At 43.1% G+C, this 16,973-nt stretch overlaps 1 protein-coding gene across 1 annotated transcript; it reads left to right on the plus strand.

Moving 5' to 3' along the window:
- The first annotated feature begins 53 nt into the window (after positions 1 to 53).
- LOC115196998 (AFG3-like protein 1) lies at positions 54 to 14,226 on the plus strand. Its single transcript, XM_029758101.1, has 16 exons — positions 54 to 275; positions 1,977 to 2,037; positions 2,186 to 2,274; positions 2,576 to 2,725; positions 2,910 to 2,975; positions 3,185 to 3,309; positions 5,604 to 5,868; positions 6,058 to 6,195; positions 6,405 to 6,558; positions 6,752 to 6,859; positions 7,080 to 7,205; positions 7,290 to 7,400; positions 7,538 to 7,653; positions 11,303 to 11,503; positions 12,053 to 12,247; positions 13,794 to 14,226. The coding sequence occupies exons 1-16, from the start codon at positions 141 to 143 to the stop codon at positions 13,977 to 13,979; spliced, it is 2,226 nt and encodes a 741-aa protein (XP_029613961.1). The 5' UTR covers positions 54 to 140; the 3' UTR covers positions 13,980 to 14,226.
- Positions 14,227 to 16,973: the final 2,747 nt, after the last annotated feature.

Below are 16,973 nucleotides of genomic sequence, written 5' to 3' on the forward strand. Positions count from 1 at the left end.
GTCAAACTCTGGATGACGTTCTTGCATTTAAAAGCCAAGCGCGGTGGCTGGTATTGTAGCACCGTTGAAGTGTAAGAGGACAGCATATCAAGAAAAGCAGCTATTATTTCTCAGAGTGGACGGCAAGTGGCAGCCGGAGAATGGCTCAAATGTTGGGGCTTCTCTCGACGGCTGCTTTACCTTTACGGATCGCAGTAAAACCTTGTGTACGCAGTTCAGTGGTGTCGGCAAGGAATTTATCTGTACTGCCCGTCTTCCGTGGCTGTTCTGTCAGGGTAAGATTGTTTTGTTATGTGATCATCCAGCCAACTGAAATTAGGTGTACGCTAATTAGCCATTCTAGTTAGCTTGTTCTATAACGTTACAGCATACAAAAAAATTCGTGGCTAGACATGTTATGACTGTCAGGACTATCTGTGCCTCTTAAATAAACTCAGCAACAACAAAAAAATGTCCCTTTTTCAGGGCCCTGTCTTTCAAAGAAAATTCGTAAAAATGCAAATAACTTCACAGATCTATATTGTAAAGGGTTTTAATACGGTTTCCCATGCTTGTTCAGTGAACCATAAACAATTAATAAACATGCACCTGTGGAATGGTCGTTAAGACAATAACAGCTTACAGACTGTAGGCAATTAAGGTCACAGTTATGCAAACTTAGGACACTAAAGAGGCCTTTCTACTGACTCTGAAAAACACCAAAAGAAAGATGCCCAGGGTCCCTGCTCATCTGTGTGAATGTGCCTTAGGCATGCTGCAAGGAGGCATGATGACTGCAGATGTGGCCAGGGCAATAAATTGCAATGTCCGTACTGTGAGACGCCTAAGACAGCGCTACAAGGAGATGGGATGGACAGCTGATCGGCCTTGCAGTGGCAGACCACATGTAACAACACCTGCACAGGATTGGTACATCCTAACATCACACCTGCAGGACAGGTACAGGATGGCAACGACTGCCTGAGTTACACCAGGAACGCACAATCCCTCCATCAGTGCTCAGACTGTCTGCATTAGGCAGAGAGAGGCTGGACTGACGGCTTGTAGGCCTGTTATAAGTCACCAGACATCACCGGCAACAACGTTGCCCATGGGCACAAACCCACTGTCGCTGAACCGTACAGGACTGGCAAAAAGTGCTCTTCACTGACGAGTCGTGGTTTTGTCTCACTAGGGGTGATGGGCGGGTTCGTCTTTATCGTCGAAGGAATGAGTGTTACACTGAGGCCTGTATTCTGGATTGGAATCGCTTTGGAGGTGGAGGGTCTGTCATGGTCTGGGGAGGTGTCACACCATCATCGGACTGAGCTCGTTGTCATTGCAGGCAATCTCAACGCTGTGTGTTACAGGGAAGACATCCTCCTCCCTCGTGGTACCCTTCCTGCAGGCTCATCCTGACATGACCCTCCAGCATGACAATGTCACCAGCCATACTGCTCGTTCTGTGCGTGATTTCCTGCAAGACAGGATTGTCAGTGTTCTGCCATGGCCTGCAAAGAGCCCGGATCTCAATCCATTTGAGCACGTCTGGGACTTGTTGGATCGGAGGGTAAGGGCTAGGTCCATTTCCCCCCCCCCCCCCCCAGAAATGTCTGGGAACTTGCAGGTGCCTTGCTGGAAGAGTGGGGTAACATCTCACAGCAAATCTGGTGCAGTCCATGAGGAGGAGATGCACTGCAGTACTTAATGCAGCTGGTGCCCCCCCCCTTGTTCAGGGACACATTATTCAATTTCTGTTAGTCACATGTCTGTGGAACTTGTTCAGTTTGTCTCAGTTGTTGAATCTTGTGTAAATATTTGTATGAACATATGTTAAGTTTGCTGAAAATAAACGCAGTTGACAGTGCGAGGGCGTTTCTTTTTTTTTGCTGAGTTTAGCTAGTATAGCTACTAACGTTACTAGGCAGAAGCTCAACCAACTAGCCAAGTTAGCTAGCTAAACCAGCTATGATAACTCCAAATGCTTTCCTCTTCAGATTCTTGTACAAAATAAGTTGTCATCTCATGGACTACTATACTCCGCTGAGCCTCCAAAAGGTAAGACCTAAGAGTCGTGTCTAAAATGTCCTGGTTAGCTTCATGAACGCAGAACTATGCCCTGACTCGATCTGCCAACCTAGATGGGGCTCTATTAATCAACACTGGCTGGACCAATGTAATGCTATCATTCACTTTTGCTTGGCAGAGGGTAAAGGGAAGGAATCACGTGGCAGGGGAGGCCGTGGAAGTGGCAGGAAAAGAGCAGGGAAAGATTGGTGGAGCCGCATGAAGAAGGTATGTGCTGTGAATTGTCTGTCTTACAGTATTACTCCCTATCCCATTGCTTCCCAACCAGAGGTACTTGAGCACTCATGAGACTGTAGGCTTACTGCTAAAATGCACATGAGGGTGTACTCCAGGCAGAGCAAAATTCAGTTGGTGGTACAGTAACCAAAACCATTTGGGTACCACTGCCCTATTTTGAGGGATGTTTACATATACGTGTGACTTTCTGTGGAACTGCATGCAGATACTGCAACATGACTTTTTAAAATGTATTTTTCTCCCATGTTTACCCTTTCCTCTGCCTTACTAGGGAGACATCCCATGGGATGAGAAGGAGTTCCAAGCCCTGGTAATGTTAATAATTGGGATATCATCTGCCACACTCTACTATCAGTTCAGTGACAGAGGCAAGGAGATCACCTGGAAGGACTTTGTCTATCATTACCTTGGCAGAGGAATGGTGAGAACAAAATGCAACAATTCAGTGAATACTGCACATGGAAATGCATGCTGATTGTTTTAAATTTTATTTAAAAAAATACAATAGTAATTGTTCAGTTACAGAACTTATTTTGTTTCCATCGATTTGTCATGGTGTTTTCTTTACAGCTAGGCCTTCCTAAAGCAGTTTGTTTTCTTCACAGGTTGACAGTTTAGAGGTTGTCAACAAACAGTATGTGAGAGTCATTCCATTACCAGGAGCTGATGAGGTAGGTGGAAACAGACCAGTCTCTGGATCTGAAACAGTGACAAACTTTAGATGATAGCATGATGACTCGCTTGATAAAGATTCACTCAGGAGGAATAATCTTTCAGTAGAATATAGCAAACAAGATTAAATGAAGTTAGGTTTTGGTGGATACATTGGATGCTGCAGCCTTGTCAATATTATTGACGTGTATTGGTGGTCTTTCCCCAGGGCCATGTGTGGTTTAACATCGGTGGTGTGGACCTCTTCGAGAGGAACTTGGAGGCGGCTCACCATGAGCTGGGCGTGGAGTCCTCTCATAGGGCAGCTGTTGTGTACAGCTCAAAAAGTGATGGGTGAGTTAATACACACGCACTATTAATCACATTTTAATAGAAATTGCGATATTGACATGCGCAATATCCATATCGCTGCGATTATTTGAAATGCCACCTAGCCGTCTGTAACACCATTTTTAATTTATTTACTTTTGATATATTGCTCGAGTTGGTGGAGTTTTCTCCGTCTCTCCTCTTTGATGCTTCCCACACACCCTGTCTCAAGTAGGCAGTTCCTCATGCTCGAGATTCACTCTGCATGTATTCACCAATCACCACGCAGTCAACCGATTTTTCTAAACCGGAAACAATGAGCATTTCCACTTCGATTCTTTAAAGACATGCTCTAGAACTTTGGTGACTAGTAAGTATTTTTCAAACTTCCCGCATTGGGCTGGATGTGTTTAATGTGTTGTTCATACATGCAGAATTTCTGTCTTACCTCAAATGGCAACGAAATCTCAAGTTTGAAAGCGACTTTTCTGAAAGCCATACTGGGGCATTTCTCCCATGGGCCAGCCCCATAACAATTTGAGTTTCATCCAATGAGCTTCAGCCCCTCGCCGTTTGAGTGACAGCTAGCAAGATGCACACAGCAGAATGCGAGGGAGCAATGACGTGGCGCACATATCTGCACATACAGTATGTGATGTAGTACCCAATTTCTGGGGCCCACTTTTTGCTCATGAATGCTACACTGAACAAAAAATATTAACACAACATGTAAAGTTTCGGTCCCCAAACATGAGTTGTTGTTAAAAGTCCCAGAAATGTTCCAAATGTACAAAAAGCTTATTTATCAAAAAATATAGATCTCTTAGTGAGCATTCTCCTTTGCCAAGATAATCCATCCATCTGACAGGTGTGGCATATCAAGAAGCTGATTAAACAGCATGATCATTACACAGGTGTACATTGTGCTGGGGACAATAAAGGCACACTTTAAAATGTGCAGTTTAATCACACAACACCATGCCACAGATGTCTGAAGTTGAGGGAGCGTGCCATTTGCATGCTGACTGCAGGAATGTCCACCAGAGTTGTAGCCAGAGAATTTAATATTAATTTCTCTACCATAAGCTGCCTATGTCGTTTTAGAAAATTTGGAAGTGCGTCCAACTGGCCTCCCAACCACAGACCATGTGTAATGCCAGTCCAGGACCTCCACATCTGGCTTCTTCACCTGCGGGATCATCTGTAATAAAGCCCTTTTGTGGGGATAAACTCATTCTGATTGGCTGGTCCTGGCTCCCCAGTGGGTGGTCCTGGCTGCCTAGTGGGTGGGCCTATGCCCTTCAAGGCCCACCCATGGTGGCTGCACCCCTACCCAGTCATGTAAAATCCATAGATTAGTGCCTAATTTATTTCAATTGACTGATTTTCTTATGAACTGTAACTCAATAAAATCTTTAATTGCTTCATTTATATTTTTGTTCAGTATACTTTCAGAACTACTGGCTAAAAAGTATACAAGTACCAGAATCTCTTTTAATATAAATCCACATTTTCTATATTTTACTATTAGTTTGTAACTAGTTCACTGCAAAATGCTAGTTATTTGGTCTTTAGCAAGCTGCAATTGTGCCCCAAAAAATAATTGTTAGCCCCTAATGCTAATCTCTAGCTAGCTAAAGCCACTGATGGGGAAAATCCTGCTAGCAAGCCTTTGCTCTAATACAGGCTGGTACCAGTGGTGGAGCATATCAGCATTGTTTGTGCAACAGTTTGTTCTTAATCAGAGGAAAAGGCAAAGAATATTCTGTTTGAATGTACCCATCTATTTCAATCCAATTAGGGTTCCATGGGAAACACTGACCAACGCTTTGGTTCCTACTCTGTCGCAACCAGCTCTTCCCTTTTGTCATGCCAAACAAGTGCCCACTGTATTCCAACCATAAAATTAGAATGATCATTCTATGAACAGTTTGCCCAAGTGTGATGTGAAATTGCAATATTTGGTACAAAAATCACAATTTGATTATTTGCCCATATCGTGCTGCCCTAACTTGTTTTTCTATCCTTGGGGGAACCTACAAATATTTAAATAGAATCTCAACCCCTTTTTGTAAACCTACACTTAAAACAGCATTTGTCCTCATGGGGATGTGGGAAGTGTCCCCACGTTTTGCTATTCTTGAGGGGATTTTGGGTACACATGAGGATAGAAGAACAATACTACACACACAGCAATTCATGCCTCCACAGGGCTAGACTCTTGCTCACCCCAAAATTAGAGGCAGACTTAGTCAAATTTCACATTCAAGCTGACGCTTTAACTATGAGACATCATTTTATAATGTGTCCTCCTACAGGACATTATTGATGCGCGTGATCCCCACCCTGGGGTTGATTGGTTTCCTGCTCTTCTCCCTGCGACGGGGACCAATGGGAGGTGGTGATTGGACCGCCTTCACCCCATTCAGCATCAGTGAATCACCAGCGAAGATGATGTACAACATCAACACCAAGTTCAAGGATGTGGCCGGCTGTGAGGAGGCCAAGCTGGAGATCCTGGAGTTTGTTAACTTCCTGAAGAACCCCCAGCAGTACTTGAACCTGGGGGCCAAGATCCCAAAGGTAAGGGATGAGAACCGCAGTCATACTAGTCCTGAAACACCTTTCAATGTAATGTCAAGGGAGAAAATGTGTTTTGATTTTAGATGTTGTATGATGACTTTTCACAACCCATCACAAATGACTGTCCGTTTTTTTATATCTTTCATCAGACGCCATTTCAGGTATTTTAAATCTCGTGTGTGTTCTCAGGGTGCGGTGCTCTCTGGACCTCCAGGCACAGGCAAGACCCTGCTGGCCAAAGCCACAGCAGGAGAAGCCAATGTCCCCTTCATCACAGTCAATGGCTCGGAGTTCCTGGAGATGTTTGTGGGTGTTGGGCCTGCCAGGGTGAGTACACAATAGAGCCAGAGGAAACACTTACAGCTGACTTCATAACATCCATTTCAAATTATGTGCATTTTAGATTATAGCTAAAAGTAGTTATAGCTAGCTAACCACAGGGATACATTTCAATCCGTTTTACTGGAAATACTTTGCTTAGAGGATGTGAATGAAGCTGTTTTAAGGACCTAGTATTGACTGTTTTCTCCCTGTAGGTGAGAGACATGTTTACCTTGGCCCGGAAGAATGCCCCCTGTATCCTGTTCATAGATGAGCTAGACGCGGTGGGACGCAAGAGGGGCGGGGGAAATTTGGGGGGCGAGAGTGAGCAGGAGAACACTCTCAACCAGCTGCTAGTGGAGATGGATGGTAAGTATCGGTGACAGTTTCCCCATCTAATATCACACTCACTATCATAATGTTTGTTAATCGGATATGTCCCCTGTTTGTTACTCTTTCATCTGTTATAAAGCTGTTATTGTCCACCATTACTCTAAATTGTTTACTTTATGAACTGTAATGCATATACTGTAAGATTCATTCCCTGTTATTTTTCTTATAGGGTTCGACACCAGCACTAACGTGGTTGTCCTGGCGGGTACCAACAGACCGGACATCTTGGATCCTGCACTCATGAGGCCTGGTAGATTTGACAGGCAGATTTACATAGGTATGGAATCTTAAAATTAAACTGGAGCTCAGGCAACAGTGTGCTGTGGTAATTTCAGTGTTATGGCAACTTACTGCATATTTATATTGACATCTAATACTATTTGGTAAGACTATGTACACCTACATAAGGACTTAACACATTTATAACCCATACATAACAATTTTAAAATCCGACTACATGAGCGTTTCATAAAATCTAATACATGTCCATGTGTCAGGCCCACCTGACATCAAAGGCAGGGCGTCCATCTTCAAAGTGCACTTACGGCCCATCAAACTGGACCCTGCTATGGCCAAAGACGGATTGGCCAGGAAGATGGCTGCCGCCACACCAGGCTTCACTGGCAAGTTGAGCTGCTCTGTGTGAGAAGATGCCATGTTGATTATCTTGATGTTGTCTTTTTAAACATCCTCTCCGCCTTCATCAGGAGCCGACATAGCGAACGTGTGCAACGAGGCTGCCCTAATCGCTGCTAGACACCTCAACCCACATGTGGAAGGAAAACACTTTGAGCAGGCCCTCGACAGGGTCGTCGGCGGTGGGTACAATGTCTTCCAGCGCCTTTTATTGTGTGGTCTCTGCTTTGTAAATGTCACATATTTAGGAAGATGGGGTGGGGATTAAATGGAAACTTCTGTTCTTCACCATTATTTCTCTCTCGCCATCTCCCTGTAGGTCTTGAGAAGAAGACCCAGGTGCTGCAGCCCAATGAAAAGAAGACTGTGGCATACCATGAGGCTGGACATGCAATAGTGGGCTGGTTCCTGCAACATGCTGACCCACTGCTCAAGGTAATTTTGATTTATTAGGATTCGCATTTGCCAACGCCAATAGCGACAAGTGGTCTTACTGGCTTCCTTCCATTAGGGAAATGTGGTGCCTGTCATGACTGGCAGCATTTTAATTTACCGGTTATTTAAGAAATGTACCGGGTCCATATGCGTTGGTTGCGCAACCTGATTAGGGCGTCCATCCATGGTGCTCAGAATGCCAGAAATCACCTTTTAGTTTATTGGAGTTCATCTTAACAGAACATGCAACTCTGATTCAACGGTGTGCGTCATTCTTACTGAATTCCGATGTTAGAATGCATAGTCGTGGCCAAAAGCTTTGGGAATGACAAATATACATTTTCACGAAGTCTGCTGCCTCAGTTTGTATGATGGCAATTTGCATATACTCCAGAATGTTATGAAGAGTGACCAGATGAATTGCAAAGTCCCTCTTTGCCATGCAAATTAACTGAATTCCCCCAAAACATTTCCACTGCATTTCAGCCCTGCCACAAAAGGACCAGCTGAGTCCATGTCAGTGATTCTCTCGTTAACACAGGTGTGAGTGTTGACGAGGACAAGGCTGGCGATGCTGATTGAGTTCGAATAACAGACGCTAAGCTTCAAAAGGAGGGTGGGGCTTAGAATCATTGTTCCTGTCTGCCATTGTTACCTGAAAGGAAACGCGTGCCGTCATTGCTTTGCACAAAAAAGGCTTCACAGGCAAGGATATTGCTGCCAGTAAGATTGCACCTATCAACCATTTATCGGATCATCAAGAACTTCAAGGAGAGCGGTTAAATTGTTGTGAAGAAGGCTTCAGGGCACCCAAGAAAGTCCAGCAAGTGCCAGGACCGCCTCAAGTTGATTCAGCTGCGGGATCGGGGAACCACCAGTACAAAGCTTGCTCAGGAATGGCAGCAGGCAGGTGAGTGCATCTGCACGCACAGTGAGGTGAAGACTTTTGGAGGATGGCCTGGTGTCAAGAAGGGCAGCAAAGAAGCCACTTCTCTCCAGGAAAAACATCAGGGACAGACTGATATTCTGCAAAATGTACAGGGATTGGACTGCTGAGGACTGGGGTAAAGTCATTTTCTCTGGATCCCCTTTCCGATTGTTTGGGGCATCTGGAAAAAAGCTTGTCCGGAGAAGACAAGGTGAGTGCTACGTTCAAGTCCTGTGTCATGCCAACAGTAAAGCATCCTGAGACTATTCATGTGTGGGGTTGATTCTCAGCCAAGTGAGTGGGCTCACTCACAATTTTGCTTAAGAACACAGCCATTAATAAAGAATGGTACCAACACATCCTCTGAGAGCAACTTCTCCCAACCATCCAGGAACAGTTTGGTGATGATCAATGCCTTTCCCAGCATGATGGAGCACCTTGCCATAAGGCAAAAGTGATAACTAAGTGGCTCGGGGAACAAAACATCAATTTTGGGTCCATGGCCAGGAAACTCCCCAGAACTTAATCCCATTGAGAACTTGTGGTCAATCCTCAAGAGGCGGGTGGACAAACAAACCCACAAATTCTGACAAACTCCAAGCATTGATTATGCAAGAATGGGCTGCCATCAGTCAGGATGAATTAGCTTCGCCGAATGTGAAACCCACGCACCGCCTATGTTATTCTAACTGTCCACATTTACTTTTCCTCAGACAACAAGACGAGTAACGAACATCAATCACTAGCCTATCTACTATCCTCCATAGTAAAAAGTTTACCGTTGCTTGTCGTTCTGTGCCAGAATGAAATGGCCTATTCCAAACAGACTGTCGGGTGATTAGATCCCACATTCATACAACCAGAAGGCTTATGGGCTACATGCAGAAAACGTTAAAAAGCAATGAGTCTCATGCAACAGATCAAAATGTTGATAAACCATTATTTATTCACATAAGTGCAGAAATGAGCACGGGGCAGTAGGCTACACAGGAATGTTCGTTCAGTAATGTAATTAGCGGGAAAACACCGTTACCGAGATGACGATATCCGTTGGAAATGTAGAAGGGGAATATCTAAATATGAAACTAGCATGGGTATGACTAGGATTGTGCCTTTTGGCTGCTGAAAAATGAAATAAAGTTGATTTTGAAAACCAATAAGAGAAAAAGGCTACTAGTTTCAATGGTGTCTGGAAGTCTTTATAAAATGAATTAACTGCCTGCAGGTTTGGTAAAATTGTCTGGTCTACTTTGAAGCAAGGTAAGATGCCTCATATGTAGTAAAACGTTAAGATTTTAAACCGTTAAGTACATGTTTTTGAAATGCATATGTTTCCAGCTCATTGCAAAGTGGTGTGAAGCGCTGAAGCCAGCGCTAGTTGCCTGTGCACTTGAATGGCAAATGGGAAGCTCGCTTCAATTTACCAGTTGAGGGGAAAAAAATATATTTTTGATCGTGGCCATTTATATATTTACATGTGATTGCCTTAAGAATTGTTGCGCAATGATTGGGCTTATTAAAGCACACGTTTCACTCCAGCATCAACAAACAGCTTTTAGAGCTGTATCAGCAGCTCTCACGCAACATCGACTGCTATTTCAATCAATGAATCGGTTAAAATGCATTTTCTCAATGCAATGTTTTTTTTAATGTATTTTTTTTCCCCCCTGCTACTGGACAATTGACCAGCTCCAATTGTATTTATCGGCTTTTTTAAAATTATTTTTTCAAAAGCCGGCTATTACCAGTTAACTGAAACGCTGTCCGACACAACGAAAGACATTACAGACAAAATACTTACATTAAACATTGAGGTGTGTGCGTGCGCATCTATCAGTTAAACATACAGTACATGTCAGCAGGGAGAGACAGTTGGACGTTGCAGCAGGTAGGCCTAGCCTATAAAATATGATAAAGAACAGACTAACTACGTAGCCAATTGAAAAAGATATATTGTACCTCCTAGTTAACAGGCTTGATGTTTTCATGTCTTGCCCTAAACTTTCCACTGACACTTGCAAATTTTTATATTTTAGTCATTTAGCAGACGCTCTTATCCAGAGCGACTTACAAATAAGGTTATACAATGTTGATTTACATTTTGGAAAGATGGATTTGAAACTTTTTTTAAACAAATTATTCACTTGTCACAGTGAATTGAATCATGTGACTCAAGAGTCATAACAGTAATTTTAGGAAAAAAGATTATGTAGTATTTCTTTTGCATTATGTGGCTTCAACTTGTTTTGCAGATGTACTTCCAGTTGATTTGGGAATCCAATGTATGGGAAATTGCAACACAATAGATGCTAGTCAGCCTGCAAAGTAAACACTAAGGTAGCTATGATAAATATGACTTCACTAGAAAAGGTACATTTCCTGAAGAGAATTTGTGGGCTTGCTTCAGCAAAAAATATATTTGTAGCCTACCATAGCCATTTGACTTTGGATTATATATATATATATACTTTTATATTATACTTTGTGGGGCATTAAGTGCCTTGCACAACAACAGATGGTACATGGGATCAGAGCATCCTACCTGTGTCGATATACATTATTATTTATTTTTTTAATACTTGCATAGACGCTGCAAATTGTTGGTCATGGAAACTTGGTTAAGTCATAAAATTCCATCTGTCAAAATGTGTATGAACCCTGGATTTGTAAAGTGGATTTTCTTTCACTCTTCTAATGCCATGTGCTCCCCTCTTCCTCTAGGTGTCCATTATCCCCAGAGGGAAGGGGTTAGGGTATGCCCATTACGTTCCCAAGGAGCAGTACCTGTACACGCGGGAGCAGCTGTTTGACAGGATGTGTATGATGCTGGGAGGACGTGTGGCTGAACAGGTCTTCTTTGAGAAAATCACCACAGGAGCTCAGGACGACCTGAAGAAGGTCACCCAGTCAGCCTACGCACAGGTACTGCAAGGATCATCAACTAGATTCAGCCGCGGGATTTCTTTTTTTCTGGAGCGGATGGTCAAATTGACCGCAAGAAGCCCAAACATATGTTTGACTAAAACATAATCATTTGAAACCTTCCTTACATTTGTATACGATCACGTGGCTCTATTATACTTGGTAACATGTCTTAAGTCAGTCACTTGGCGCTGATTTTCCTTTTTTAGTGTTATGTCAACAATAAATTCCACACACAAGGTTATCTATCTGGATTTTGCATATCGGGTTAAATGTATAGATATAGGAGTCCCCATTCAAGTCAATGATTTGTCTGTTCTATTCATTCTCTTTCTATGCATTTAATAATCTCTTTATAGGTGAAACCTAGAGAACTGTGTCCAGAGTTTTTTTTAAATGACTCCCCAGACAGTCAGAAAAGCAATGGTTATGATTCAACAATGTTGATAGGAATTTGTTTTGGGAAGTGTTGCTTTGTCATAGTACCTGTTGTATTTATGACCACCCCCCCCCCCCCCCCCCCCCCCCCCCACAACTTCTGGCCTCCAGGTAGTGCAGTTTGGGATGAGTGAGAAGGTAGGCCAGGTGTCGTTTGACCTGCCTCAGCAGGGGGAGATGGCGATGGATAAACCTTACAGCGAGGCCACGGCAGAGCTCATAGACCAGGAGGTCAGAGACCTGGTGGACAGCGCCTACCAGAGGACCATGGCGCTCATTATGGACAAGAGAGAGTGTGTGGACAAGGTGAGAATTGCATTGACCTACATGAACATCATGTAGTTCCAAGGTTTTCAGAGTACTCTTTATGCTGTCTTATCAAGGGTACACATCTAAACTCAGCAAAAAAAGAAACGTCCTTGCACTGTCAACTGCGTTTATTTTCAGCAAACTTAACATATGTTCATACACAAGATTCAACAGACAAACTGAACAAGTTCCAGACATGTGAGTAACATAAGTGGAATAATGTGTCCCTTAACAAAGGGGGGGTGGGGGGGGGTCAGTGTCTGGTCTGGCCACCAGCTGCATTAAGTACTGCAGTGCATCTCCTCATGGACTGCACCAGATTTGCCAGTCCTTGCTGTGAGCTGTTACCCCGGTCTTCTACCAAGGCACCTGCAAGTTCATGGACATTTCTGGGGGGAATGGCCCTCACCTTCCGATCCAACAGGTCCCAGATGTGCTCAATGGGATTGAGATCTGGGCTCCTCTCTGTCCATGGCAGAACACTGACATTCCTGTCTTGCACGAAATCACACACAGAATGAGCGGTATGGCTGGTGGCATTGTCATGCTGGAGGGTCATGTCAGGATGAGCCTGCAGGAAGAGTACCACATGAGGGAGGAGGATGTCTTCCCTGTAACACACAGCGTTGAGACTGCCTGCAATGACGACAAGCTCAGTCCGATGATGCTGTGACACACCTCCCCAGACCATGACGGACCATCCACCTCCAAATCGACCCCGCTCCAGAGTACAGGCCTCGGTGGAACGCTCATTCCTTCGACGATAAACGCAAATACGACCATCACCCCTGAGACACTTTTTGCCAGTCCTGTCTGGTCCAGCAACAGTGGGTTTGTGCCCATAGGTGACGTTGTTGCTGTTGTCTGGTGAGGACCTGCCTTATAACAGGCCTAAAAGCCCTCAGTCCAGCCTCTCTCAGCCTATTGTGGACAGTCTGAGCTCTAATGGGGGGAGTGTGTGTTCCTGGTGTAACTCGGGCAGTTGCCATCCTGTACCAGTCCCGCAGGTGTGATGTTCAGATGTACCGATCCTGTGCAGGTGTTACATATGGTCTGCCACTGCGAGGATGATCAGCTGTCCATCCTGTCTCCAAGTAGCGCTGTCTTAGGCATGTATGGATTTTGCAATTTATTGCCCTGGCCACATGTCTCCTTGCAGCATGCTTAAGGCATGTTCACACAGATGAGCAGGGACCCTGGGATCTTTTTATTTTATTTTTTTCCCCCAGAGTTAGAAAGGCCTCATTAGTGTCATAAGTTTTCATAACTGAGCTTAATTGCCTACTGCTTGTTAGTGTCTTAATGACCATTCCACAGGTGCATGTTTATGGTTCTTTTGAATAAGCATGGGAAACTGTTTAAACCCTTTTCAATGAAGATCTGTGAAGCTATTTGGATTTTTATGAGTTCTTTGAAAGACTTTTTTTTTTTTTTTTTTCTGAGCTAAAGCAACCTAGTAGTCCCTAGAGCTGCTGTTTTGGCTCTGTCATTCCTAATGTGTCATGAATGTCACTGCAACATCACTGTTCTCCTCTCTCCCCAGGTGGGGAAGTGTCTCCTAGAGAAGGAGGTCCTGTACAAGGCGGACATGCTGGAGCTGCTGGGGCCACGGCCGTTTGAGGAGAAGTTGACATATGAGGAGTTTGTGGAGGGGACTGGCAGTTTTGAAGAGGACACCAGTTTGCCAGAGGGCCTGAAGGACTGGAACCAGGAGAGGGGACGTAGCTGAGGAGCCTGCCCCAGTTAAGGAGAAACGGGACCAATAGACAGGACAACCAGTGACTGACTACCTCTTAACCTAAAACCCGTCTCGGCACAACACGCATCACTTCAATCATGTAGCCTAGGCAGAAGGCAGGTTTGGGTGGACTTAGCATAGTACAGTGTCCAGGGACATATTTATCTGAGTTCAAAGCAAACTTGCAAGCCTGAATTCAGATCTTTCAATGCCATATTTGGGGTGAGCCACACTTTACTCAAAGGAAAAATATGATTGACAGTTGAAGCATTGAGATTTGCTCTTTTTAGGAGTTTGATTTATTTCTCTCTCCACATGTTTGTCATAACTGAATTATGTACAGTCGGGTACAAAATGATTGGCACCCTTGATGAAGATGAGCAAAAAATACTTTATAAAATAAATACAAATGGGGAGCTATATTTATGCAACCTTTTTATAATACAATTGCTCCGAGAAGGATAATTGATTTAACAAGTAATACTTTCTGTTGAAAAAGATGATGGGGGGGGCAAATTATTGGCACCCTGTTTTCAATATCTCACCTTGTGAGGATAAGGGCACTGAACCCTTTTTCCTAAAATGTTTTGAGATTGGAGAACATATTTGGAGTGATCTTAGACTATTACTCCATACTGAATCTTTCCAGATCCTTGATATTCTTTGTCTGCCCTCAATTCAAACCACAGATTTTTGAATGGGGTTGAAGTCTGGATACTGAGTTGGCCATGGCAAAATGTTTTATTTATTTTGTGGTCAATTAACCATTTTTCTTTTGGAATTTGATGTGCTTGGTTATTGTCTTGCTGGAAGATCCACTTGTGGCCAAGTTCAAGCCTCCTGGCAGAGGCAACCAGGTTTTTAGCTAAAATGTTCTGGTAGTGGGTGAAGTTCACGGCACCTTTGACCTTAATATTTTACACAAGGTATGGGGTTCATTCTTTTGACACCAAAGCACCACGGGTGTGCGTGGCCAAACAGCCTCAGTATTTTTATCTTTTCTCATCTTTATCAAGGGTGCCTATAATTTTGGACCCGACTGGACATCTGCACCATGAGACCAGATTGTTTTGATATGTTCAGCTATTTATTTAAAAGGACTTCCTCCCTGTAAAATGAAATTCACAACTGTATTTGTTTCCTTCCCTCAAATGAATGCTACATTTCTAATCTTGTTCATCTTTATCTACCAATGACAGAGTTACTAGTTATGAAAGATGCACTTAGAGTATTAATATCCTAGTTCATCAAAATGCTAGAAATATACTTCCTTAGATGTGTGGAAATTTGCACTGCGTCCATCTCTCAGGCTTGCAATTGTAGGGTGTGAAAGCTTAAAGGGATACTTCAGGATTTTGGCAATGAAGACCTTAATTTAGTTTCCAGTCAGATTAATTGTCTGATTGCAGTTTGAAGAAAGTTGCTAACTAGATTAGTGCAATGCCTGGAAGTCTATGGTAACTACTAGCATGCTAGTAGATCCCATAGTCTTCCAGTCATTGTGCTAATGCTAGTTAGCAACTTTCTTCAAACTGCAATCAGACAATTAATCTGACTGGAAACTAAATTAAGGTCTTCATTGCCAAAATCCTGAAGTATCCCTTTGACCACAAATTATAACTGACTATGCTCAGTGAGTTTGTTTTTAAGGATGCTATGCTGCTCCAGGAGAGTGTGCTGTTGAAAAATGTACAGTAGCGCACATCTCCTACAGAATTGTAAACAAGTTGCTACCTCACTTAAAAGCGATGTATTGAACTCAATTGCCTTCATATAGGTTTGTGAATGTCTTGCCTTCCCCAAATATTTCAGGATTTCCTGTATGTCTCAGTACTATAAATGTTTCCATTTTAACTGATCAGCACTGAAGATTCCTAATAGTTTAATTATTGATTTAATACTCAAGTATTGTAAATATTTTTGCATAAAATGTATGTAGTTGATGGTGGTTTGGATTGTGTGCACTTACCACCTTAACAGGCAAATTTACCTTATTTTCTCCAATTACTGGGGGACAGAATAGTTTTCCATTTGGATTAAAAATAAGATGCTGTGTATGAAGGCAATGGGTATAAAGCATGTCTTTGTTTCCTCTGCTCACTGCCACCAACCATTTGCTTGTAATTTCACAACTTTTTTTTAATGTTACTTTCAATAAACTGTTTGCATTTCATTTTAATTGCGTTTGTGGTAATGTTTTAGTGTAGGTATTAATTTGAAGCTGTAAGGGGTTAGGTGCAATGATAGAATAATACTTTCAATGTAGAAGTACTTTTCAGTGCATGTTCTGAGACTAATGGAAATAAGTTTATATTCATTGTATTGTAATATAGCAACCCCTATGGCATCTCACATGTAGTCTCACTACTTCCAGTGCATTTGGAAAGTATTCAGACCCTTTGACTTCCACATTTTATTTTACAGCCTTATCCTAAATTTGATTAGATTTGTTTCCCCCTCAATCTACACACAATACCACATAATGACAAGGCAAAAACATGTTTGTAGAAATGTATGTAAATGTGATTTCACTTTTATACAAGTAGTCAGACCCTTTACTCAGTACTTTGAAGCACCTTTGGCAACGATTACTCTTGTCTTGGGTATGACGCTACAACCTTGGCACATGTATTTGAGGAGTTTCTCCCATTCTATGCAGATCCTCAAGCTCTGTCAGGTTGGATGGGGAGTGTTGCTGCACAGCTATTTTTCAGGTCTCCAGATGTTTGATCGGGTTCAAGTCCGGGCTCTGGCTGGGTCACTCAAGGACATTCAGAGACTTGTCCCAAAGTCACTTGCGTTGTCTTGGCTGTGCTTGGGGTCATTGTCCTGTTGGAAGGTTAACCTTCGTCACATCTGAGGTCCCGAGCGCTCTGGAGCAGGTCTTCAAAAATCTCTGTACTTTAGTGGGTTCATCTTTGCCTCAATCCTGACGTCTCCCAGTTCCTGCTGCTGAATAACATCCCCACAGCATGATGCTACCAC

This window comes from Salmo trutta, chromosome 7, assembly GCF_901001165.1.
Source record: "Salmo trutta chromosome 7, fSalTru1.1, whole genome shotgun sequence".
In the NCBI taxonomy this organism is placed as follows: domain Eukaryota; kingdom Metazoa; phylum Chordata; class Actinopteri; order Salmoniformes; family Salmonidae; genus Salmo; species Salmo trutta.

Coding starts and splice junctions, on each gene's coding strand:
- LOC115196998 (XM_029758101.1), top strand. CDS start 141: ATGGCTCAAATGTTGGGGCTTCTCTCGACGGCTGCTTTACCTTTACGG. Junction 2,726..2,909: donor ATTACCTTGGCAGAGGAATG/GTGAGAACAAAA, acceptor TTTTCTTCACAG/GTTGACAGTTTAGAGGTTGT. Junction 5,869..6,057: donor TGGGGGCCAAGATCCCAAAG/GTAAGGGATGAG, acceptor GTGTGTTCTCAG/GGTGCGGTGCTCTCTGGACC.